General features: G+C 42.5%; 1 protein-coding gene across 3 annotated transcripts in view; it reads left to right on the forward strand.

The window, feature by feature from the left end:
* The first annotated feature begins 1,491 nt into the window (after window positions 1-1,491).
* The window catches only part of PINX1 (PIN2 (TERF1) interacting telomerase inhibitor 1), a 62,932-nt gene continuing 40,313 nt past the window's right edge, over window positions 1,492-24,110 (forward strand). Inside the window, exons 1-6 of one of the 3 annotated variants that reach the window (XM_009467370.2) lie at window positions 1,492-1,568; window positions 6,689-6,798; window positions 9,100-9,192; window positions 9,934-10,012; window positions 13,696-13,788; window positions 16,516-16,592. In XM_009467370.2, the coding sequence (XP_009465645.1) occupies window positions 1,550-1,568; window positions 6,689-6,798; window positions 9,100-9,192; window positions 9,934-10,012; window positions 13,696-13,788; window positions 16,516-16,592 (471 nt within the window). In that variant the 5' untranslated portion in view covers window positions 1,492-1,549. Of the gene's footprint in view, window positions 1,569-6,304; window positions 6,414-6,688; window positions 6,799-9,099; window positions 9,193-9,933; window positions 10,013-13,695; window positions 13,789-16,515; window positions 16,593-24,110 lie in introns of those variants that run through there. The other 2 variants (XM_087774737.1, XM_087774736.1) reach the window with 2 other exon arrangements.

The following is a 24,110-nucleotide window of genomic DNA, read 5'->3' on the forward strand; positions in this document are numbered from 1 at the left end:
TGAAAAGCTGAACTGGGGGAGCTGTAATCTAGCTGTCATCCAACTGGAAGGATGGATGAAGGAAGAGTTGTGGGCAACCTGTTCTGATCCTGGTAGGACTCAATACTCCCATTAACGACCTGACTTAAGGTAGAGAGTACACTCACGACGCTTGCAGGTGGGAAAGAGACAGCAGAGACCCCGAAGTTCCGCAATTCAGAATGATACAACAAAATGGAAAAACAGAAGTGAGGATTGATTCAGTAAGGGCAAAAGACAGGATTAACACAGTGCACGAACACAGAACATAACCCCCCTATGTAGCACTTCTCTGAAAGGGATAGGGAGGTTAGAGAACAGAACATTACACTCAGATGCAAAACGTAGCCAGAGAGGAGAGAAAGCCTACAATTCCAGTTAAGTGCTTTGAAGAACTCGGCAGTATCACGTGCGTCCTGTTTTGGGTGCTCTCTCTCTAATAAAAGAAGAAACAACTGGAGAATGGCTGAAAACCAGAAAGCATGAATGATCAAGGGCTCTAAAACATGCTCTGCAAGGAAAGACTGCTAAATAGGGGTGGTTTGATTCAGCAAGTAAACATCAAGGAGGGGTTGTGTTCAGTTTTGAAATACATAAATGCTGCTGCAGAAAGGAAAGAGCAATTTTTTTCCACATCTAAGGTGGGTAAGGCAAGAAGCACTGAGCTGGTATTACAGGAAGATCTGCCTTCATCACAAAATCTTTAAAAATCTTGAAAAGGAGAATAAAGGTGTAGTTTGCCCGAGGAGGCCTCAAGCCACTGCTGTTGGGTATCTTTAATTAGTTATACGATACTGGGACACGATCATGCCAGGTTCAGCTGTATTCCAGGAGGCCGGGCAGAAGATGGTGCACAGGGCATGTGAGGTCCCCCCACCGCTCTTCTGCGACGGGCACAGATTCGGGTAAGTTCAGGGACGTTCACCCCCCCCGCGGAGGATTCAGACTGTCCGTGCCCCGTTGTTTTTAACCACACACCCGAGGCTACAGCGAGCGCTGCTTGTCCCATTCCCCTTCTAGAGTCCCCTCACAACTGGCTCTGTCTGTGGACACCGTGAAACGCCCCGAGCTCCACCTGTGGGGACGGTTAAACACCCTAAGGGGCCCCGCCACCCACTCGCAGCGGCTTTAGTATCGGTTTTAGCGGCTCCGAACCGCTCGGGAGAAGCCACCGCCTGCGCCCTGCAGCCGCCCGCGCTCTCTGTGGAAGCCAAGGCCGCTGCCGCCCCCTCAGCGCACGCGCGCGCTCTTCGGCTGCCCGAAAAAGAGCCTGTGCAATATCCGCCGGAAAACGCGCGAAAACAGCCCATCTACAACCCAACACGTCTTTGAGATCTTTAGTAGAATTTTAGCAGGCTCGCACGCCCTGTTTCCACTAGGGTGGCCGCTGCGCTCGCTTCTTTCTCGACTTTTTAATCAGGCATTTCTTCCGCCTCCTTTTTCTGCGTCCGAGGTCATAAAAGTCCCCGCCGGAGTGGGGGCACCGTGGCCTTCCCTCTCCACGCGCCGGGGAGGAAGGGAGGTCCCCAAGATGGCGATGCTGGCGGAGCGTGAGTGCCATTCCCCGCGGGGAGGGACCGCGCCGGCGGCGCTCGGGGTGTCGGGGGAAGAGCCCTTATCCAGGGGGGCGGCCTGGGCCCTACCCCACACCCTCCCCACCGCCCTCGCTGATGGGGCGGAGGCCGCGCTGTCCCTCCCCAGGGCGGCGTGTTGAACGCTGGCCCCCGGCTTCTCTCTCAGACGCCCTTAGGGCCGGCATTTCCTTTCAGCGCCTCGGTGCCGTCTCTGCGGCGGTGTGTGAGAGGGCGGATACCCTGCAGCCTTGGGGCCGGGGCTGTGCTGGGGTGCCGGCTGCGGCGTGGCAGCCGGGCAGGGCTCAGTGGAGCCGTGTGTATGTAGGCATTGGCCTTTTGATCGCAGCCAGGGTTAGCATTTGCGCTTACCTCGCCTCTTGTCTGTACAGGGAACTTCAGAGGTCAGCTAAATTCTGGCTTGGGGAAGGTGAGAGTGGGATGTCGGGGATTTTAGGCAGGTGCTTCAGAACAGGCAAGTAAATCCACTGAGCTCATGGGGAGAGCTCGGGGCAAGGCCATGTGGTTGTCTTCTGGTTTTTGTGTAAGGGTGTTGCTGAGTGAATAATATCTGAAGGTTTTATTATATGCAGCCTGATAACTTTGTTTAACCTGTTCCTGATATTGAAATCAAACCAAGCTTCACTCTTACCTCTGAGGTGATTGAGGAGTTAGGTTCCCCATATCCAAAAGAACTGATTAAAACATTGAATGAGTATCCTGACTGATAGCTCTTTCTCGGGTAAAGCTCTTCAGTTCAGGAAACAGAACTCTCTCGGGGCTGGCCAAAGTGGGAACTAAAAACTTGTGCTGCTTTCTCTTCCAAGTTACAGATGCGTTCCTGTAAAGTAGCCTTTTCTAGTAAATGTAAAACTGTATATAAGTAAAAAGACTAATTTTCTCAACTGTAGATTTTTATGTAACAGCACTAATATGCTTCTGTCTGAGTATTGTTAATGTCCTTAGGTGGTTTCGGTGAGCTTACTGGTGTCAGGACACCCTTAACATGAGAGCACAGAGTCTAATGGATTTGTTTGCTTGACTGCAGGAAAGATGGATTTCAGTATAATGACTAATTAGAAAATATGATTTCTAGTGGAAAATACAGGTGTGAACTGAGGAAAACAAAATTGCATTTACATAGGTAATTTTCTAATTGTTTTAGACGCAAACTTTGTTGGTACGTGTTTTTTCAGAATTTGTTAATTATTTAAATTGGACGCTGCAATTATCAAAAATCATAGAATCACAGAATGGTTCGGGTTGGAAGGGACCTTCAAAGGCCATCCAGCCCATCCCCCCTGCCATGGGCAGGGACATCTTCAACCAGATCAGGTTGCTCAGAGCCCCATCCAGTCTGGCCTTGAATGTTTCCAGGGATGGGGCATCTCCCAGCTCTCTGGGCAACCTGAGCCAATGTATTAATACAGCTGCTGTATGTAGGGAATTCTAAAATTAAATGCCTTAAAAAGTGAATCTAGTTGCTGAGAGCCGCCTTTGCAGGGGTGTATGCCTTTGTTCATCACCTTCAGCTGCAGTTATAATTGTGAAGTTATGTTACACACATGCATTTTTGTTTGCAATTCCGGGTCAAGTTCTGATACTCTTACTAGTATTCATTCTAAAAATGTGTGTGTGTGTGGAGGGATTATTAGTTTTACTACAGCTGTGAAAGCACATGCCTTTCAGGGACTTAAAGTAACTTCCCAGCGGTACCCAGTGACAAGACAAGAAGCAGTGAGTGTAAACTGAAACACAAGAAATTCCATGGTTTTTTTACTGCGTGGGTGGCCAAACACTGGGACAAATTGCTCAGGCAGGCTGTGGAGTATCAGTCTGTGGAGATACTCAAAACGAGACTGGATATGGTGCTGGACAATCTGCTTAAGCAGGGGGTTGAAGTAGATGATCTTGAGAAGTCCTTCCAACTTTTGTGGTGCTGTGAACTAAACTGAGAAAGGACAAACTCGATCATTCTATGCTTGTGTAGTGTTTTGTTGTGTAGAATTTTAAAAACTGTATCAATGGCAGAAATGCCCAAAAAGTTAGCTTTTATTTTTCATTTATTTTTAACTCTTTTTAACTTTCGATAAACTTTGATTAACTGTCTATCTTATTGGTGCTTATCAGAAAAAATATATATGTCAATAATGGGTTTCATAGCTTGGATTAAAAATAAAATCCATTTTGTGGGCAGTATATTTTTCCATTCGATGGAGAAATTTAACCTGTTTATTATTTTCCGTGTTATCACCGTATATGGGCACACAGCAGGGGTTTGGATGGGAACTGATGGGGAACTTCCAGAAATGATAGTTAAACACATGCTCCAGAATGCACCGAATTAGTTTTGCTAAAAGGGTTTATTGATTGATCTTTTTCAAATTGTAGGGTATCTGAGTGAACAAGTATCTAAAGAAATTACACTTTTCTCCACTGGATGGTGCTGCTTGCCCAGAGTTGCATTACTATCTCTAGCATGATTTTATGAGCAGCCCGGAAGATTGGTGTTAACTTCTGAGCTGAATTTTTTAGCTGGAAGATAGTATGTTGTTTCCTTTCACTCTCTTAAGGCATCAGTGAACAAACATTTCTGATAAATTGTTGACTAAACAGTCTTTTTTGTTGTTTGTTTGGAGAGGAGAGATCATTTTATGGTTGCTGTATGTGGCATGAAGTTGTTCCTGGCTTTCTTAAATAGTTCTCTAAAGATGTAAGTGAGTTTCTTTATTTTCCTGTGTCTAGCTTACCATACTTGAAAATAAGAGCGTGATAACCTGGCAGAAGTGTGAGGATTAATCTCATAACGGTAGTTATGAGGTTTGAAATACTTGGATTAAAAGTGCTGGAAAAGGGAAGGACTCTTAAAATTTAATGCTTGAGAAATCTCTGTATTAGGTGCCTTTGTGTTTTGTTACCAAGGTCCTCCTGGGAGTAAAACATCTTAGGGCTTCTCTACAGAGAGATATGCAGGAAAATTAATAGAAATTAACTTTTAAAGTGGATTAGTTGAACTACATCAAACAACTCAATTTGGACGTTAATTTAAATTCACACATTCAGTTGATGTGGATTACCTCTACTGTGTAGACAAATCCTTAGACATATACGGTGGCTTTACAACTGTAAGAATTGCACTGAATTTAATTTCTTGGGATTTGCAAAGTCACCACCTGGCAAACTAGTTACAGAATATGGGCATACTTAAAATATTGTTATAGTGAGATTTAAATAAAGGCATTGAACAGTTAGGTTTTGGTGACTGAGTGAGGGGAAGTTGATGTTAATTGAGAGATTTTAAACACAGGGCAGATTAAGAAATATGATTGAAAAGGAGGGCTGCTGCTCGGCTGGGCAGCATAACGCCTAGTAAATTGCTTCTTTTTATCATCTTTCTTTTTATGTTGTTTATGTTGTTTGTCAGCTATGGACAAAAGCAACAGCCAAGGTGTTCCCTGTTTTTATAGGACTTAGCTTTTGCTGCCAGTTTGATATTTTTTTTAATTCTTTCCCCCCACAAACCACTGGAAACTTGGGGTCCTTAATGATCATTTGCATCTTGGATAAGGGAAGATGGCAAAGATGTTAATTGTCCCCAATTCCTAGGTCAGTGTTTCAAACACCGCAATAAATGAGTGAAGTGAGCCATGTCGCTAAAGGAGCCAGAGTTTTTGTTCTCAGTGGGGCGGCAGGGAACCCTAATTTGCTTGGGCACATTTAAAATCACAGTCCGCAGTGGCACTTAACCATGTTTTGTTAGCAGCACAGGCAGGGTTTGTAGTAGATGCTTCTCTGAAGGCTGCCTGTTGGAAATAAGTTGTTGTTTTCCTATAGAGAATTGAGCCAAGTGAGTGCTGTGTGGATTCCTCTCACAGTACTCCGTCATTTAACCTACCATAAAATCTTTTTTATGGACTGTTTAGGTTTTTATGAAATTCTTTATCAGGCTGTTACTTTTTATGGGGCTGCCACGCAGCACCTATTTTGAGCTTCAAAGCTTAGGAAGTATGTTAAAAAAAAGCCGCCATCATGCATTCTGACAGTATTAGTTCTTCTTTAAGAATGAAACAAAACCAGGCAAAAATTGAATCAAACATCCCTATAGTATTCTGTCCCTCTGGCCCAAATCCTAAGTGTTGCATTTTAGGGAAAGGTGACTTCCTGATTATGTTGAAAGCGTCTCAGTGGACTTGGCTTCTCACTGACTTTGTATGGCCTTGGGTTGGTCGGTCATTTTTGATCCACCATTTCCCATCGTGTTTAATGAAGTTTGTAATCTTCCTGTCTCCCATTCTTTGCTTGTCTTGTTTATTTAGGTTGTCTTCCTGTGTATGTTTAGGTGCACGCTTAAAGTGACTGGTTAACTGTGCTAGCTTTTCTTCCTTGATTTCAATGAAGCTATTCCTGATGATAGAGGCAAGCGCACGCATGTGGGCCTGGGGGACTGTAGTTTCTTTAGGAGCCTGCCTAGGACAAAGGAGCCTTGATTCTCGTTTGGATCTCTTAGCACCTGCAATAATTTTCGGTGACTTTTCAGTTTCTGAATAAACCGTTTTGTGGCAAATCCAAAAGCTGAAATCCCACTGGTTTGTGTTCTGTAATTCAGTTTCTCTCGTCCCTTATGTTTGATCTTTGACTTGGCTTTTGTTATGAAGGCAAATATTAAAACTTCTATGTTCTGGTTAAAGGGAAGACTGGCCAGTGGATATTATCCAGAAATTGGAAAGCCGGCACTGAAGTCTCATCCCCTGTAGATTTCATGTTGAAGCCAGATGTAAAACAAAGTTGGAATAAATAAGGAATATTGGCCCGTACACCTAAATGGTAATCCTTAAAGCCTTCCCTGAATTGCAGCCCATCCTTAGGGACTACAGCTTCCAATGCAATTTTACTTTGGCATTCTTCACATTGATAATTAACATTTTCACTGGCCTTTTTTTGCAATATAAGGTCTAGTAAAATTAACCCCCCAAAACGCATTTAGTCTGGTGTAAGTTCTGGGTTTTGTGCAATGAAGAGCTTTTCCTGAATTGATAAAATACTAAAAACACTGTAGAAATGTAAATAGAACCTGTTTGAATTTTTCCTTCCTGCTCTAGCCCGTAGAAGGCAGAAGTGGTCTGTGGATCCACGGAATAGCGCTTGGAGTAAAGATGAATCTAAATTTGGCCAGAAGATGCTGGAAAAGATGGGCTGGTCCAAAGGAAAGGTATGATCTAAAGGAGAGTTGTCTAGCTGAAGGGTGGCAGACTGCTGGGGGACTCTTGATCTCAGTGATTAAAACAGCCACATTCCTTCTGTTTGATTTAGTCTCTTAAGTGCACAGAGAATTTGAGCAGTGTTAGATTTTTACAGTTTGTTACAAAGGTACTCACTGGTGCCTGTCTTGCTTTCCAGTTTTTCTCCCCTCTCTTTGACAAGGTAATGTCCCCAAGTAGGAGCAGGAGTTGGCACATTAAATCAGGTGATGGTTGAAGGGTTTAAGTTGCCTTTGTGCCCTCAGTTCTCTCTCTGGCTTTTGGCACTGTTTAAAGCAACTCCAGGACCTGCTTTAATCTTTTACCTGTTTTTAAAGGGTATTTCTGATCTGTTCCTTGAATGGCCAAAATGCAGCGTTACGTGGGGTGTATTCCTTCCCAGCTCCAGCCTGTACCTGTGTGGGGTGAGGTGACTGCCTTCTGGTGCTAAGAATAATCTCTACGTCAGTGCAGAGAGCTGCAGACATCTCAGCTGCCTCTTAAAAACAGTTTAACTTCCAGAAAGGTGCCTCAGCAAAGCTGAGATTTGGGCCTGCATGTCAGCGTGTTAATGAAACGAATGCATGCAAACCCCGCACGATATTTATTTAATTCTTCTAGGTTTCCCCTCCCAGCCTGTTTTTTAAGAGGCATAAAATTAGGACCATTCTGAATTCTGTGAATGCATTAAAACTTAGAAAAATAAGCCTACTGTTGGATTTCTCAGTGTAGCCTACTGTTGCCTCAGTTGGCTTACGGTTAGCACGTATAAATCTGGCTTCTGACTGCCTCTAATTTCATGAACAAGCAGTGGTACCTGATTCAAAGGCTGCTGAAGTCAGGGAACCAGCATTGGTTTCACTAGGCTTTAGACCAGGCTGTTGAAGAGTATGGAGCTTGTCTTTTTATATAAATTTTATGTATAGGTGTTTTATGTGTCTAAGATTAAAATAGATATGTAAACCAGAATAGAAAAAATGCTGTTAAATGTTCTGATTGTATCTTAGGCAGTCAGCGTCTCTGGCCACAGATAACACCTTTGCCTTTGTGAACACTGTTTGTGTCAAGGTGTGAAAGGAAGGCCTCGTGTTGTTTTCTGTCAGTCACACCCCCACATCTTCTTCACAACAATAAGTTTCCTACTTGAGCTACCGGATCTTCCTTTACTACACTTATAGCTGTACGAGAAGGATTTATGTCTCCATTCCACTACAAACTCAGACGAATGGAACCTTAGCTTGATCAAATTAATGGGCAAAAGCCCATCTGTGCAGTGAAATTAAGCTGCTTACACTAGTCCTGTTATTAGTTGTATTGGAATTGGGTCATGGCAGGATGTGTAGCCAAGTGTCCTGCTTGCTTGCATACTTTTTGGTTAGCAGAAGTTTCAAGGTAAATTTTTCACCCCACTGGCCAAATAAACTCTACTGGATTTGTAATAGCAACAGCCTTTTTCAAATATGCCTCATTGCTTCAAATATTAGATATGCCCAGGATCTATCCACAGGGCTTCTCTCCACTGCTCCACCACATACATGTTTATTATAGCCATACACTTAGCTGATGATTTGTTGCTGGTGACAGATTAGGGAAAAAGTGAGTAGATACCAGGAATAAAGTTTTAAACCAAATGCTTTGTCTTTTTTTCCCCCCCCGATCATACAATTAAGAAAGATAGTGCTGGGCCTAAAGATTGCTTCCCAGATTTGAATGATTATGGCTTTTAGGATAGACAACGCCAACGTTTGTTTACTCAGATATTTTCGTCAAATTATGAGTGTGAATGAGGTGGAAGAAGTTCTTAATGGTCCTGCTATCTCCCTGCGCCACTTCCCTCCCATATAACTTCGTTCTGTGTTGCACGTTCTATGTGGCATCTGCCTTACAGCCGTCACGCAGCTGCCTTCCCAATGACAGAGGTATTTTTGGTGAGAGGCATATTCTTTTTATGTAGTGTCTTGTTTTAAAATTGTAAACACTTTAGACTTGCCTAGGAATGTCAGGTGGCTTCCTGATTAATCACCCAACTACTTAATGTTGTTGCTATTTTAGTGTTTATAATACTTTGCTGGCGGCTTAAGTAGTAAATTAAAAAAACTTAATATCTCATGCGTGCTAATGCCTGTGAATGAATTCAGTTACAGGCAAGGAAATAAATAGTAAGCTGTGGTTTCTTGCTGTATTTCATTGCCAACTGTCTTACAGTACGAAAGCTCTAGTTGCTTAGTCACTGCTGTAAAATCCTTACATTTTTACCCTTAAATCCTCATTAGGGTCTTGGGGCTCAGGAACAAGGAAATACAGAACATATCAAGGTTCAGGTGAAAAACAACTTGCTGGGGTTAGGAGCAACCATCAATTATGAGGTGAGCACTAGACCCAGGTAAGGAAATGGCTCCTATTTCAGCTAAGGCACAATCTTTGTAATGGGACGTTAGTGAAATCTGTTGTCACGTATGGTGGCAGCATGTACCTATGCGAATGTCTCTGCAGAAACTCTTGGTCTGGAGTTTAGTTCTGCTTTGTTGGGTGTTTTAGGAGTATAAGTACCTGCTTGGAAAGGTGACAGTGAATTCTCTGAGCAGGCTGTTCAGAGATTTTTTTGCTTCGAAGCAAATCACTGAAATAGCTCCTTTCTCCCCGTGTCTTCTGCCCAGCTTAGCTTTATGCCTTCTGTCCCTCTTTCTGATACAGCCACCTTTCTGACTGGAGTTCAGCTACAGAGGCAGAGCAAAATGTGATCCTAAAGGTGCTTGTCTCATAGTTAACATCTTAAGTAACTTTGTTGCTGGAAAAAGTCACACTAGTATTTCCTGCCTACTTCTCAAAACATCTTGCGCAGACAGGGGACACGCAGAGCCGACAACAGCTCAGTATTGTTTAGGGACTTACAAACACAACCCTTATCATTTCTGCGCTTTGGAGTGACTGTTGTGAGCTTAGTTAGCATTGCCACCTGTGGGGCTTCTGAGGGTCCCTTCCACCAACAAAGACCGAGTATGTACAATTAAGTTACTTCTTAGAGTGCAGTCTTAATATCTGTTTCAGCAAAACTTCTGTTAGTTCTGAAAACTTTTGCCTTGTATTCACGTGGGTGATATTTACAGGACAACTGGATTGCTCATCAGGATGACTTCAACAAGCTTCTGGCTGAACTGAATGATTGCCACGGACAGGGTGAAACAGGTAGGTTCATGCTTTTCTCAATCAGATGCTGGAAGCTTAGCAGAGTTTCCATTCTTTGTCTTAAAAGGCTAGCTGAGGCCCGGTCCTTTGGGCTGCTAATAGTCTCCTTGCTGAGCTTGACAACTCCTCCTTCTCCCCCAAAATCAGCGGGAGCTGAAGGACGTGTTGCCATCCATGGCCATGCTCAAGTTTGCCTGGACGTGTAGATCTCAGTGGATTGGTTTTGCTCTCAGTCAGGCCTCTGTTAAAGGCTTTTTGTTGGGGAAAGCAAACATAAAATTTTGAACTTGTTTATTTTATCCAGGACCACAACATGCGGGACCTTTTGCTGGGATGTACTATAGCAGCGCTTGTTTCTTTATAAAGCAACCAGAGCCAGTATGAAGGCTCACAACACAATCACTTATCATTGCAATGCGTTTGCCTTCCTTTTACTAATGAACGGTCACACCTGGCTTCCATGCGCTGCTGGTTTCTTAAATACCTACTTTTCTTGTCCTCAGAGAGCTGCTGCTTAGCTTTTGACTCAGAGTTATGCATCTCTCTTTTGAGTGTGGTATAATGTGATTTTTGTAGCCCTGATGTAGAGCACACAAGTGGGGAAACTACACAGCTTTACCCAAAGGGCTGTTTATAGTCTTTTAATTTTTAAAAGCTTTGCACAGTTTGACCTTGGTTTGTAAAAATGAAGTTATGCAAAACTGGTGGGTGTGAGCTTACAGAAAGAATTGTACACATCAATTGGTTTGTCATCTCTGCTTTAGTTAGACTCAAGTTTAAACTCTGATCATATATCTAAACAACTCTCCGTGGAGTGTTGTAAAACCAAGGGCTTCTGTTTGGACACAGCGGTCTGTCCACATGCTGCTAGTGGCAGAATTGCGTGAATTCGGCAACTGTTCGTTCATTCGTTCATTCTTAACATTTGAGCACAGAAGGTTTTCTAGGAGAGGAAAGGTAGAAAGAGGAAGAAGGTCAGTTAGCAAGAAGGATCAAATTTGGTTTCTAATCTTAGAGAACTAGGATTAAAATTCTGAACGTGATGCAGTTGTTTTAATTCCTGTGTAAGTTATCCTTGTGCATTCGAACCCTCTAATCGTAGTCTGAGGCCACACAGTGCTAGATGCTGTAGTTAAAGTCCTCAAAAGGTAGAATAGCATATCACAGGGAAATTCCAAAAGTTCCTTTCTACCTTTATAACTACATCCTACCCAAGTTCCAACTTGAGCCATGGGAAGATCGGTTAGGTGTAACTGGTGGGAAACCTGCAAGCTGATGAGCAGAGAGCTGAAATGACTTGCCCAAGGACACAATGAGTCAGCACAGAGGCAGGTTCATTGAGCAAGGCTCTCTTGTTCCTAAATCTGTGCAGTATTCCCTGGGTCATCCGTACTTATGCAAAGTGGGCCCTGAAAACCATATTTCTCCCTGTTTTACTCAGTTATTTTTCCTTGATCTTGTTAGGAGCTGGGACAAGAGTCTTCAATCACTGAGGACAAATCTGGGCGCACGTCGAAAATTCCCAGTCAGAATCACGTTTGGTGATTTGCAGACTGCAAGCATTGCTCTGAAACTTGTTTTTTTGGCAATTGTTTAAGCTGGCAAAACTCATTCAGATAACTCTGCCTGCAGCTGTGCTACAGGACCAAATGTTACATTATTGGCCATCATCCAATTTCAAATTGCATTAAAAGTCAGCTGAAAAACTTCATTGTTCTTAAATAACTGGTGTAGTTGCCAGAGTTGGGATTGCAATTAGAGATCGGGAAGGAAGGGTCCCGTGGCGGTTAGTATGCCAACATTCAAATACTCTTGATGTACACAGTTTTAGCTTTCTTTTCTTTTTTTTTTTTTTTTTTTTTTTCCTATCTGATCACCTAGTGAGGAGTTTTGATTCCTGGCTCTTTTGCTGGGATACTGAGTGATGACGACTGTGTCCGTTTCCCATTTGTAAAATGAGGCGACAACATGCTGGCCGTGTCTGTGAGGTGCTTTGGAATATTCATCTGTATCAGATTTGCTACAGAAATGACATGTGGCTTTATTGCCGTGACTAAATTGCTTTAAAAAGCACACTAATGCTCCTGCAGTGCTTGCTCAGTTTGTCAGAGGATTTAGCAGTCACTAGAAGACACAGGGAGGTACCTACCTGTCCATTGCAAGCGCCAGCATGTTTCAGTAGTGAAATTCCTCCTTGAAGGCACAAGGCGGTGCTGCTGCCCCTTTCACTGTAAGAATAAAGTGGAGGAGGAAGCCCTGTGGAAATCCTTTGCTGTGTAATGTTTCCTTTGGTACAAGTGGATCTGAGAGCAGACTCAAAGTGCCTCATCTCTGGTCAGGATATTTTAGTTGTGATGCTTACTTTCCCCACAGACCCTTTTTATTGAGGATTTTCAAGTTGACTCTGTCTAAAACTGGGTTTGCTAGTCCGTCCTCTTCTCATTAGGGCCTAGTGTGTAAATGGAAGAGTAGATCTCAGACTTCTTTCTGGTAGTCCGCTCTCCCACTGCAGGCTGCAGATTTCATTTTTAGGTCAATGACTCTATTATCAGGTGGCACTACCTGTCAAGCAGTGAAGGGCTGTAATTCCAATGTCAGAAAAGCTTGGTCTGCAGAGCTTTTGGGGTGGGATCATATGAAAAAGGTGACTCAACTTAGCCCTCAGGGTATGGGTTGATTTCCCTACCCATCCCAGTTGCCACTGGGAGACAAAAATCATCTCACCAGAGTAGCCTTTTCTAGAGTTACAGAGCAGAGAATCCTGTGGTGCCTATATCTTTCCAGGACAGGACCAATAAAGTAGTTATTAAGCAGATAGCAGGTTACCTCCTTCTAAGAATTTCTTTTGAATTAACAGGCTCTGTGGATGCAGAGTATGTCTGTACCAGTAAAATAACCCTCTGCAGCACAGGAACTTGCTATCTCTACTGTTAAATAGTTAGACTAATCCTTCACATGGTTTTGACCTGTGCAAGCTAACATTCTCACAAACAGCTCCTGAGTGAATTTGGGACTTAGCCAACCCCAGAGACCATTCCCAGTGGACGGTTTAGATGCAGCCCCTCTTCTGGAAGCTGGGAAAATTAAATAATATGTATGTGGCAATTTGTTCTAGCTGGCCTCAGGGACAGAAAAGCTCTGCCACCGTTTAATTTCCTTACACAGATGTATCAGACTGTGTCCAGATAGAGGCACTTCGTGTAGTGTTAGAAGTGGAAAGCCTGTCTGTGTGATATTTTTTTTTCCCCCTTTTACTTTCTACCCAGTCATATTCAGTATTTTATTTTGTACTATTTCTTACATCTTTCTCAGACTCTGGCACTGGAGATATTTTCTAGCAAACAGCACAATAAACCCTGACCTATTATTCTTTTCTTACCGTAGAAATAGTGTTAAATTAGACTTTGCCTTTGACCTGGAGTACCTGTATCTGCCTTTTCAAATTACATTAGATTGGAAATGGGAAGGGAAGGGGATGTGGCAAAAAAAATCAAGCAGTAACATGTCTCAGACAAAACTTACCGTGCTTCCTTCAGTAATACATGGTGATATGTTGTTGAGACTTGGTTTTGAGAGAGAAAGTTAAATACACTGATGTTTGAATTTGGTGGTTGAGTGCCTCTAATAGGGTTGGAACCTGTTTGTTTTTTTGATTTTTTTGTTTGTTTTTTGTTTTTTTTAAGAGTCCTCAGCGAATAACCAGAAGAAGACATTCAGTCTCGAAGAAAAATCCAGATCTTCCAAGAAACGTGTCCATTATATGAAGTTTGCAAAAGGTAAGAGGAATTTTGTTGTTTCGTAAGCTCTAGCCAAGATTAGAAAAAAGCCTGTGTCAAGGTGATCTGTTGCCTTCTGGGGTCTAAATTTGGCAAGTAAAATCTTGGTTTAGAAATACCCCCTGCAGCAAGTTACTTAAAGCTATAATACGCTCTTCCTCTTTATTTTGGACAATTTGGTATGGCTTTAGGCTGGTATTGTTGAATAAAATAATTTCTGTCTGAAGGAACCATCAGCCGAATAAAGGAGCAGTGAATATTCTGAGTGATCTGTGCGTGGGCAGGGGATGGGAGGGGGAAGCAAAGGTGATAACGGAGTTACTTGAGCATCTGCACCGCACTATCCTCTGCAATCTCCAATAACCCCTGCTAAGAGATCATGTGGATAAGATCAGTGATCAGATTAAACTTGAATGCAGGAAGAGGAAAGCCCTCTTGCATCTATCAGATGCTTTATAGGATAAATTAGGACAGTGGGTGGTGGCCACAAAAACTATATCAAGAACTCATGGAGTTTAGTAATTTCTCTCTTTCTTAGAGCGATGGCATTATTTCAGCCATCCCTGCTTTTGGCTCTCGACCATTGTTTGATCCCTTGCTGTTCAGATTTCTCTGTTGGTTGGGTTCCCCTTTCACACACGCGTGTGCACGTGGTGTGTGTATATATGTGTTTCAGCGTATGGATAGGATCAGTTTCCACAAGTGGCTAATTTATTGTACTTAAAGCTCTGTGTAATGTTTTCTGATAACAAATGCCTCTGCTAAAACAGAAGTAATTGATGTCTGAATAGAGGCCAAATTCTGGTATTGGGGTTTGGGTTTTTGACTAAATAATTCAGCCTAGAAGTCAAACATGTTAATGTGACCCTGCCACTTTATGACATTAAACAATTAAATTGATTCAGGGCTTGCCAGTACAGAGGCTGTGGCCTGTTTGAGGTAGTAGCAAAGAGGATTTATTTTGATTTGGATTTAACCTTTTACTAAATATAGAGAAAAAAACAAATGTCTTTTGAGCATGTAAAATATGGAGCAAGGCTTTCATATGAACAATGTCCCTTATTTGTTTGGCCACGGTGCTTCTGTAAGGTAGGCCCCTGTTTGATTGTACCCTCTGTGGTCTAAAACAGGGAAATTGTCCTTTTTCAGGGAAAGAGGAAAAGTTATTTGAAAAAGGCTAATATTGTTGTGGCCCTTGTTGTTCAAGTCCGATCCTGCTTCCTTTTAGACTAAACAAGACGAGCTCACACAAAAGCGGGAGAAGGGAGCAGCAACGATAGAAAATGCAGCTTCCGTTTCTGGTGCTGTTTTGTAGCCTCGCGGCTGGAGGAACGTAGGCACCAGACATAGCCTTAGCAGCCACACTTGGATCTGGGAAATACACACCAATATGAGATTAAGACAGTGATTTCAGTTGCTTTTCTAGTAGCTGTTCCACTGTGATGATGCAAAAGATTTGGACTGTCAGCTAAGTTGGTTTTCTACTAGAAAACGCAAAAAGTGGGGGGATACATTTTGGTGGGTGGAAGGCATGGAAAGAAAGCATCGGATGAGAGGAGGAGCAGCAGGAATGTAAGTCTCATGTTCCAAGCCTTGGCCAAGATAAAGCTGAAAACAGCCACCGGTCTCATCGGGCTTGCTTGGGAAAGGACATCTAGAGCCTGCACAGTGAGATACCAGAAAGTTGGGTAACACGTTCTCCTCTAGGCTGATGTGTCTGCTTACCCTCTGTGGGCAGTTAAGGATCCTGAGAAGAAGAAACAGGTGGAATAGTCAGATTTTTTTTTTTGACTGTTACAAGTGCTTAGTTTCATTTTGAGGTCAGTGATTTTGGAATCAGTCAGTCAAGTGGAGTAAGACCCCAGCAGACTCCTAGTAAGTTGGCCTATCTGGACAAATTTTGTTTTTGTAACTTTTGCTGACTGTTTTTTTTGTTTTAAAGAATTTTCTGAGACAAGCTGTGGACAACTCAATATAAAGGCTTCTGCACTGTGGAATTGGCTAAACTTTTGCCAGTATCTCAGAATATCACATCACACCCTTTTTCTTCCCCCTCCCTGCTCCATGTCTGATACTCAGGTAGCCACACAACAGTCAGATGGGAATAATGGCCCTACTGGAACTCAGAGAAATCTTTGCTTCACCCTTGAAATTGTTTTAAGTTGGAATAATCCAGTGTGTTGCAGAGATGGAGGTTTTGCTTTTCAGAAGCAATTTCATGAATCAGAGAAAAGCCCCCACTGAGTAAAGAGGGATTTTTATTTTTTTTTTCACTGTATGGAGGAGCTGTAACTCTGTCAGAGATGGGAAATTCTCATGAGAACCCAAAGATGTGCAGTTTCTCCTTGAACTTTTCTTGTGTGTAGAAGCTTACAACTTTTCTTTCCCTTTAGCGTAGCGCAGGCTACTTCCCTCATCTTGCTATGACAATTGCAGTGTCAGGTGGGGGGAAACAAGCTGCTCTTACATGTTTCCCTGTGGGCATACACCAGCAGGCTGTGGTTGTCTCCTTACCAGCCTTTCCCTCTACGCACACATATTTCCTACCGCATGTGGGAGCCATGGTCAGCCTTCATTTAGCGTCTTTAATGTTCTCCTCCTGATTTTCTTTCACCTCCAAAAACAATTTCTCTACCTCCGTGGGTCACAGTTTGTGTTATCAAAATGTACCTGTCATCACCAGATGTGAAGATTGTGGCATTTTTTTCCTCCCCTCACCCCTTCCAGGTAAGGATCTCTCTTCGCGCAGTGAAGATGATCTGTCCTGCATATTTGGGAAGCGACAGAAGAGTATGAAGACACAGGTAAACGAGAGGCTTCACCTTTCCCTTGTTTCCTTGCGTATTTTCCCTTATAACAAAAACATATTGGAGTATCTTTCTGCTGATGAGATTGCCACATGACCATCAAAACAAGGAGTGAATGCCTGTGAAATTACTGTTCTTTCAATGTGAAGGCTGCAGGTGGAGGGCTGTGCTCTGAACCGTTAGAAAATGAAGGGTGAATTTAATACATATTTTTATGAATTATTGTGATGTAAATTCTTTGGTGTTAGGAATCTTCATTATTTTAATTTTATACTTGTTAAGCAATATACATCACAAAGTAGATCAATTTTGCTTGATCTGAAAGTTGCATAAATATCCAAAATAAAATTTGACGTTCAGCAGCAACTGGCTAAACTCAGCAAACTGCCCTTATTTTCACAAGAATTGGGAAAGGCTGAGCAGCTGCAAAGTCTTGCTCATCTTTGAATAAAGGATTCAAAGATGGCTTGAACACTGGTAAATATTTAATGAGAAGACTTTTCTCCAACTTGTGTAATGAGATCAAGGTTTGTACCAGCATTTATTTTACTTTAATTTTGTGTTCGTTAGCATTTTACACTTGCAGAGAATAGGCCTGCTATATCAGTATATTAAATAACAGACTTACACTGTGACATGACTAATGTATCCAGAGAAATTCTTTGGAAAAGATAACATCTGGCAAAGCATGAATGAATATGTCGCAGGAATTGCCCTGTTGGTTCAGAGGTCTCTGAAGTCTCTTGTAGTTAGAGGGAAAGATTGGGCCTGAAATGGAATGGAAATTTCTGAAATACCTTGTATGTGTTTGATGCCTTGCTCGTTGTGCAGTACTCTTGAAAATTGTTCTGTAACTTCACTGAAGGCCACTGTGAACTTTGGGAGGAATGTGCTAAGACATCCTGGGTAGTAGTGGAAGTAATATAAGGTTTGTAGCTGTGTAGATGCTAGGCAGAATGACAAGGGAGCTTGTGAAGAACAAATAGTGATCCACTGGGGATTCTTCACTGGAAAAAACTCTTACTATAAATTAAAGAATACGTCAGTGAGGTGTCTTGAACAGTTTGAAGGATTTGGTCTTGCCATTATCCCATATAGTATTATAATTTCAGTGAATGTGCTGTAGGTTTTAAAGTTATTGGTAGGACAGAGAAGAATGTCAAAGTCTGTTTTCTGAGTACTGTTCTCTAAACTACAAAAATATAGTTACAGTTAATTAAACCGGGAGGTTAGAAGAAATTTAAACAAATGAAGAACTGTCCTGTCTTGTCTGCCACTGTGAAAAACAGTATGAACCTTTGTTACAAATCACATGGTTTGGCTTGAAAGGTAAGAGCTTGGGAGGAGGCCATCAGCCACAACAGAACCCATCCTAACTTACTACTGTCTTAAAATAAGCATGTGGGGACTTCGAGTCTGTGAGAGCTGTTAGAGGTCTCAAATGCTGTAGGTAAGCTCCTGCCATCGGAGCCCCCTTGATTAACACTTCTGATCACCTAAATATGCCGTGGATCTACTTCTAAGCTCCCTTGCTGTCAGATCAATATGAAGCAAGAAAAACTGGGATTTAATGCAAATTTACAGTGCTATGGTTAAGGGAGTAGATTTTGCCCACCCATGAGTTGTCCCAAATAGCTGGTCTTGTTTGCTTTGCATGTCCTGCATCTTTTGAAACTAAAAATAAGTTTGGAAAGTGCTGTTGCTGCTTCTAGGACTTAATCCTGCGGAGTATTTGTTCTTTTGTTGATAGACGCTGCAGATCACATGCATTTATGGCTTCTTGTGAAGGGTGTATAAGTTTGTGTGTGCTTTTGCTAATTCCTCGACCGATGCAGTGGTTGGCTGATGGCTACTGTGCAGATTTCCTTTTCACCCTCACTGAACACTAAGCTAATGGTTCAAGGTTCTGGCAAAAAGTCACAGGCTGTTCCCTGTTAAGCACCCAGATTTCCACATGCAAATACAGGCAGGAGGTAATGTAATTTGGAGCTGCATTGTTGTCTTCTGGCTACCGTCTGCTGCTAAGCAGCCACAGGGAGAGAAAGCCAGAGGCAGCACAATTGCTTTTTCTTTTTTTTTTTTTTTCTCCCTCTCCTTTTCTTCATGGATCAGAGATCTGTGGAGTTTGCACAGAACAAGAATGCATTGCTCAGGCCCTCCAGCTCTGAGCAATTTCATTTCATTGCACCCATGAACTCTCATGATCCCTTTCCATCATGTTCCAGAGCCTGGTCCTTAAGGTGGCACAAATGGAACTGCCCTGTGAGGATGTGCAGTACTGTTCACTGTCTGTGTTTGCATTGAAATCCCTAGGCTCTGGGCATTTCCATAATGTGGCAGAGAGCGCACTACAGGAGCAGGAAAGTGCTGTCATTCTCCTGGAAGTCAGTTGGTCGTATCTGTTCTTGTGTAGAGATAACGTAGGAAGAGTCCTGGTGTCCATCAGAGCCCTGGGGTATGCCTTCAGGCTGTGGTAGGCTGCGCTCCCTTTTAATTGCAGCTCCTGCAGACCTTAGTAACAGTTGTATGCTGCTGCTGTCCCTGTTCAGAGTAGATGAGGACAGCTTCCATACTTACTAGGTGCCAGAACTGCTGCTGTCAATTACTCTGATTGCAGGTTCCCAGCTGTAGTTGCAGCTGAGATGATACAAGGAAGTACCTGTAATGTATTGATCCTGTAGCTTGAAGTCCTAGCTTTAAGGCTCTTTCCAAGGTATTAGATTCATCCTCTTTTTTCAGAGGTGCAGTTTGAGAAGCATTCAGTACAAATTATATTTGGATTGAACAAACTGTCCACAGCTCACAGCAGAGTTGTCATCTTTTGACAAAGATATTCAGCGTAATTCTGTTTCCCATATTTCTAGCTGTTGCAGTCCAGGATCAGAACCATCTTGGGCATAACTTCATGGAAAGATGCCGGAACTGCTTTCCATAGAGTCACAGAATTACTGGAATTGGAGGAGATTTCTGGAGGTCTCCAGATTAACCGCTCTGCTCAAAGGAGGGTCAGCTACGGCAAGTCGCTCAGGACCTTGTCCAACTGAGTTTTGACTATCTCCCTCCCTTAAAGCCTACAACTTAAGCCTGTGACAAAATTCAGTGGATGTATGAAAGAGATCACTTAAAGAGCAGAAGATGAGAACATTTTGGAATAACAAAATGCTTATGCTGTAAATGGACTCAGTTGGGTGATTATTTACAGTTCTGTAGGCATCAGAGACACAGTGGAAGTTATGGAAATGTTTAAGGATGTATGCCATTGATGGCATTACGGCCAGGTTTTTCATCTGAGTGAGTTGCAGAGCTTCTCTTATTCCTAAGAGCTGTTGTACCCACAGCCTTTGAGCTTTTCTGTTTCTACAGGTGGCCTAACGTGCAGTAGATGGTGGCAGTGGTATTACGTCGATGCTCATCAGCACTATGGTACTAGGTCTGTCTGGTTGGTTGCTGTTATACCAACCTGTTCTTAGAGATTAAGAAAGGCGGGGGAAAGCAAAACCCAGGAAACTCCATCTGTGCTTATGGTTGAATGGAAACCAGTGGAAGGGCTCAAGGCTAAGTGACATGGTCTCTGGACCAGCAAGATAATCCCGGCTCTTCTGAAGTATTTGTCAAAAATGTGTCACCTCTGAACTGCTGCTGTGATAAATGGTGTCTCAACAAATCAGATATGTCACGGAGACACTGTCACAGAGACACTGTTCCAATTAGTTGTGTTCAGTCTTTTCTAGTATAGTCATTAGCAATCATTTTATGATCTTGACCTGTGGAGTAGTCTTTGGCAGACGATGTTTTGTGCTAGCTTAGTCTGAGCTGTCTTAGCTGTAAAGCTGATCTCAGACTCACTTTTTAACTGTCTCGGTAGCCTGGGACTGATCTAGCTAACGGATCTTTTCTCTTGTTTCACACTGACACTGCCGCAGTAAGTGGGGATGTTGAAATTTGGATTATCTACCTTATCAAAGGAAGAGGGAGTTGGCTAGAGGATTGTAAAGATTGCAAAAGAGTGGAATTGCAAAGGATATGGAAGGAAATGCTGTTTGCCCCTAAGGGTCAAAAGGAGTTTGTCTAGAAGTAATAAGACTGAGATACTAGTTTAAGCTATTGTTTTGATGGTTCTGGGATATGTGTTACTAATCATAGGCACTTGCAACCTTTAATTCTCCTGAATGTTAAACATAACGGTACTTTTTAAATTATTTTTGATAAATCATGTGTCCAACTAAAACCTCCTTAATAAACTACACAGGGACCTTTGTTTAAAAAAAAAAAAAGTCAAAAAAATAGGGGGAAGAAAACAATGGCTGGGCTTCAGAGTGGACCTAAATTGAAAACGTCTGCAGTTTTTCCCAGGGAGAGTAAGTGATCGAAAATATTGAATTGTAATTATGACGCTCTCTGGAGACCTGCAACGAGGACCTGTTTTGCAGGGTAAGATCTGCCAGACTTTTTTTGCCCCCACTTTCCCTCTGATTTTTCTCACTTGCTTAGGAATACTGGGAGCTGGGGAGACAGAAAAACAAATTCCATTAGTTCCTATCTGGTTGAACTTCCTGGAACCCCCACTATTTTTTTTGCTTCTCAGAATTTCCTTCCTCCATCCAGCTGTGTTTCCTGATGAAGCCTTATCACTGGAGAAAATGCTCCTGAGTGAGACTGAGGATTTGGGAATGAGTTACAGACAGTCCCAGCTTGGTTGCTGAACAACATGATTCTGGCACTGATTTCGCTTTGGGGGCTGGGGGAGTAATTCTGATTTGCTGGTGCATTTGTAATAACTCTGAGATGCATAGAGAACTGAATGTTTTGCCTCCATCTCACTTCCATGTCTCAGGCCATTTGATGAGTAATCTGCTTCCTCCAAATTTTTGTAAACTTGGATGTAAACCTGCGTAAGTTCCCTTAAACCACCTAATCCAAGTAGCCCGAAAGTCTCGAGTTTGTGGTGATTTCTTCCGTGTTAGTCATTAGAAATGTAACTATCCACCCTGTTGCTTTTTCTTTTTTTTTTCCTTTTTTTTTTTTTTTTTTTTAAATCAGGAAATTGTCTTCTGACACATTTTGCAGAACTTCCTCAACTGACTTACATTTCCCAGCACTTATCAGAAAAGCATGTTGGCTAATCTTAAGGGACATAACTGAAAATCCATTAAAGTCTGGCTCTGCCATGGGCTCACTGAAGCTATGGGTAAACTGATGTAATTCCCTTCACCTCAGCTTTCTCTCTGCAAAATACCGATCACGATATTGACGGTTGTGGGTTTCACGATTGTGACTTTTAGGTAATTTGCAAGTTTAGGCTGGGTTTTTTTCCCTGTGACAGAAGTCTCTGTTGCAGAGGTAGCGCATAAATTAATTTTCTGTTCCTTTTTTCAGCACTGTCGGGGAGCAAAAAACTGCAGAAGAGAAAAATTAGTTAAAAATTAACTTAGGTTTTTCGCCGTTCTGCTTTGGAGACCACAGCTAGCATGAGGTATTTGGGACTGAGAAGCAGAACAGAAAAAGGACATCAAAAACCTGGAGAGAGTCCAAAAGGATTTAGTAAAATGGGCGTCAGGGTTAGAGGGCATGTCCTAGAAGGAGAGAGTGGAGGAACTGGATACGTTCATCTCGGAAAAGAGGCAGAAAAAGATGACCTCTCTGCCTATAAATATCGGGGGGTGAGGGGGAGGGAGGAACAGAGGAAGGGAAGGGATAGTAATCAGGGTAGGCAAAAGCCAAGAATGGTACTGGGGGTGAGAACTTCAATTAGAAAAAGGAAGACACGAGCTTACTCTTCAGCAGGCTTCCTCTCAGTGATGTCAGCAGGGCAGTGGAAGAGTCTCCTAAGGGAAATCCCAGCTCCTTCGTAAGTGACGCCAAGAAAAAAAAAAAATGAATTTAACACTTTTAGACCCGTTGGAATGGGCAAAGATGAATTGGTTTAAGTAAAACATCTCCCAACAAGTCATTCTGTGAGTGGCTCCAGTACTGAAGCTTGGTTTCCTGTGGTTGTGTTGTGCTTGCGTTCTGTGTGACTAAAGGAGATGAGCTCATGCCGAAATCCCTGTCCATGTGCGTGCCGATCTGTTGGCCTCCTCTGTCCAGCTGCCTATTTTCATGAAATATTTTAGAGTCTTAATATGTTTGAAATCTCTACGCTTCTGTTAGACTGGATTAAAAAGTTGCTGGAGAGAAAAGAGTGCATGATGTACACAAATGTCTGGGCAGAATGATTATGGAAACCTTGCTTCCTTAAGAAATCAGAGTAAAAATGTAATTGCTGTCAGTGTGTTCCGGAGGAAGACAGTAGGAAAACACTGAGGTAGTCTTTAACATATTTCCTTCTTTTTTTATTATACATTTATTGTCAGAGAGAATAATTGTGGTTTTAGAGGCACTGAGTATCTTGTGCTTAGGTATTGTAAGTATCCCCAGGCTATACAGTTTGTCAGATTTGGGGTTAAAATTTAGACCTGCACAGTGCTTATTCCTATATATGACTTGACCATTTCAGCACAGAAGTATGTAATGTGTTATGTGTCATTGGGAAGAGTGAATATAACGTTTTACCAAGAATCAAGGCAAATGAAAACATAGGTAACAAAAGGTGGGATTTAATCCCACCAGACTTTATTGGTAGAAGATCTAGGCGTCTTCTCCAGTCTCCCTTCATAGTCATGAAGCACAGGGGCCCAAACAGAGGTGTTCACCCTCTCCAAAGATGGTAAAGATGTATGAAGCCGAATGCTTCCTAGAGATAGGTGCCTCTTTCCTCACTGATCCTAGGGGACATCTAACAGTGAGCTGCATCCTATCCAAAAAGTTAGATTCTGAATATATTCTGTTTCAGTGCAAAAGCTGACTATGTTCTTGCGTAGTTCTTGCAGGGATTACTGCTCAGCGCTCTTGACCTACTCAGTTCTTGTGAAGGCAGCATTTTTTTTTTTTTAAAGGTTGGTTAGCGGGAAGAAGCTGGTGACCTAGTGGCAGAGTCTGCAAGGCAATATAATGGTGCTTGTACGCATTTGGAATTTATCCCCAGGAACCTGCTTCTGATTAGAAAAGTTTCTGCCAGCCTCTAGTTCACTGCTACTTTGACCAGCACGGCTCACTCACTACAGATTTTTAGACTCGTGGTCTAGGAGATGGTAACGCTCAGCTTACAGTGGCTTGGTTCTCCTTGGCTTTGATGGGAGCTCGCCGAGTTCTGCAGCATCAGGATTAGAGGATATCATTAGGTTTCTGTGCTCACCTGTTTCGTTTTTACTTTCTGACCCTTTAAATTGAATATATCAAAATTAACATTAGCAAAGGCTTTTTACTGCTTCTGTAATACTGCAGTTACTTCTTTGGCCTCTCCAGCAGAGCAAATCTTCTGGCAGCACAGACTAGCATGAAGTAGATCTAAAATCCTGTTGCTCTGAGCTGGTAACTTGTGACACCGTATATAGCAAGTCAGAAAAACAATGAATTAGGCTCAAGGTGTTAATTCGGGCCATATTTTTAATACTTCCAGGAGCACCGGTAAAAATC

The sequence above is a fragment of the Nipponia nippon genome, unplaced genomic scaffold (genome assembly GCF_047370975.1).
Source record: "Nipponia nippon isolate SJK-2023a ecotype South Korea unplaced genomic scaffold, ASM4737097v1 scaffold_4, whole genome shotgun sequence".
Lineage (NCBI taxonomy): Eukaryota > Metazoa > Chordata > Aves > Pelecaniformes > Threskiornithidae > Nipponia > Nipponia nippon.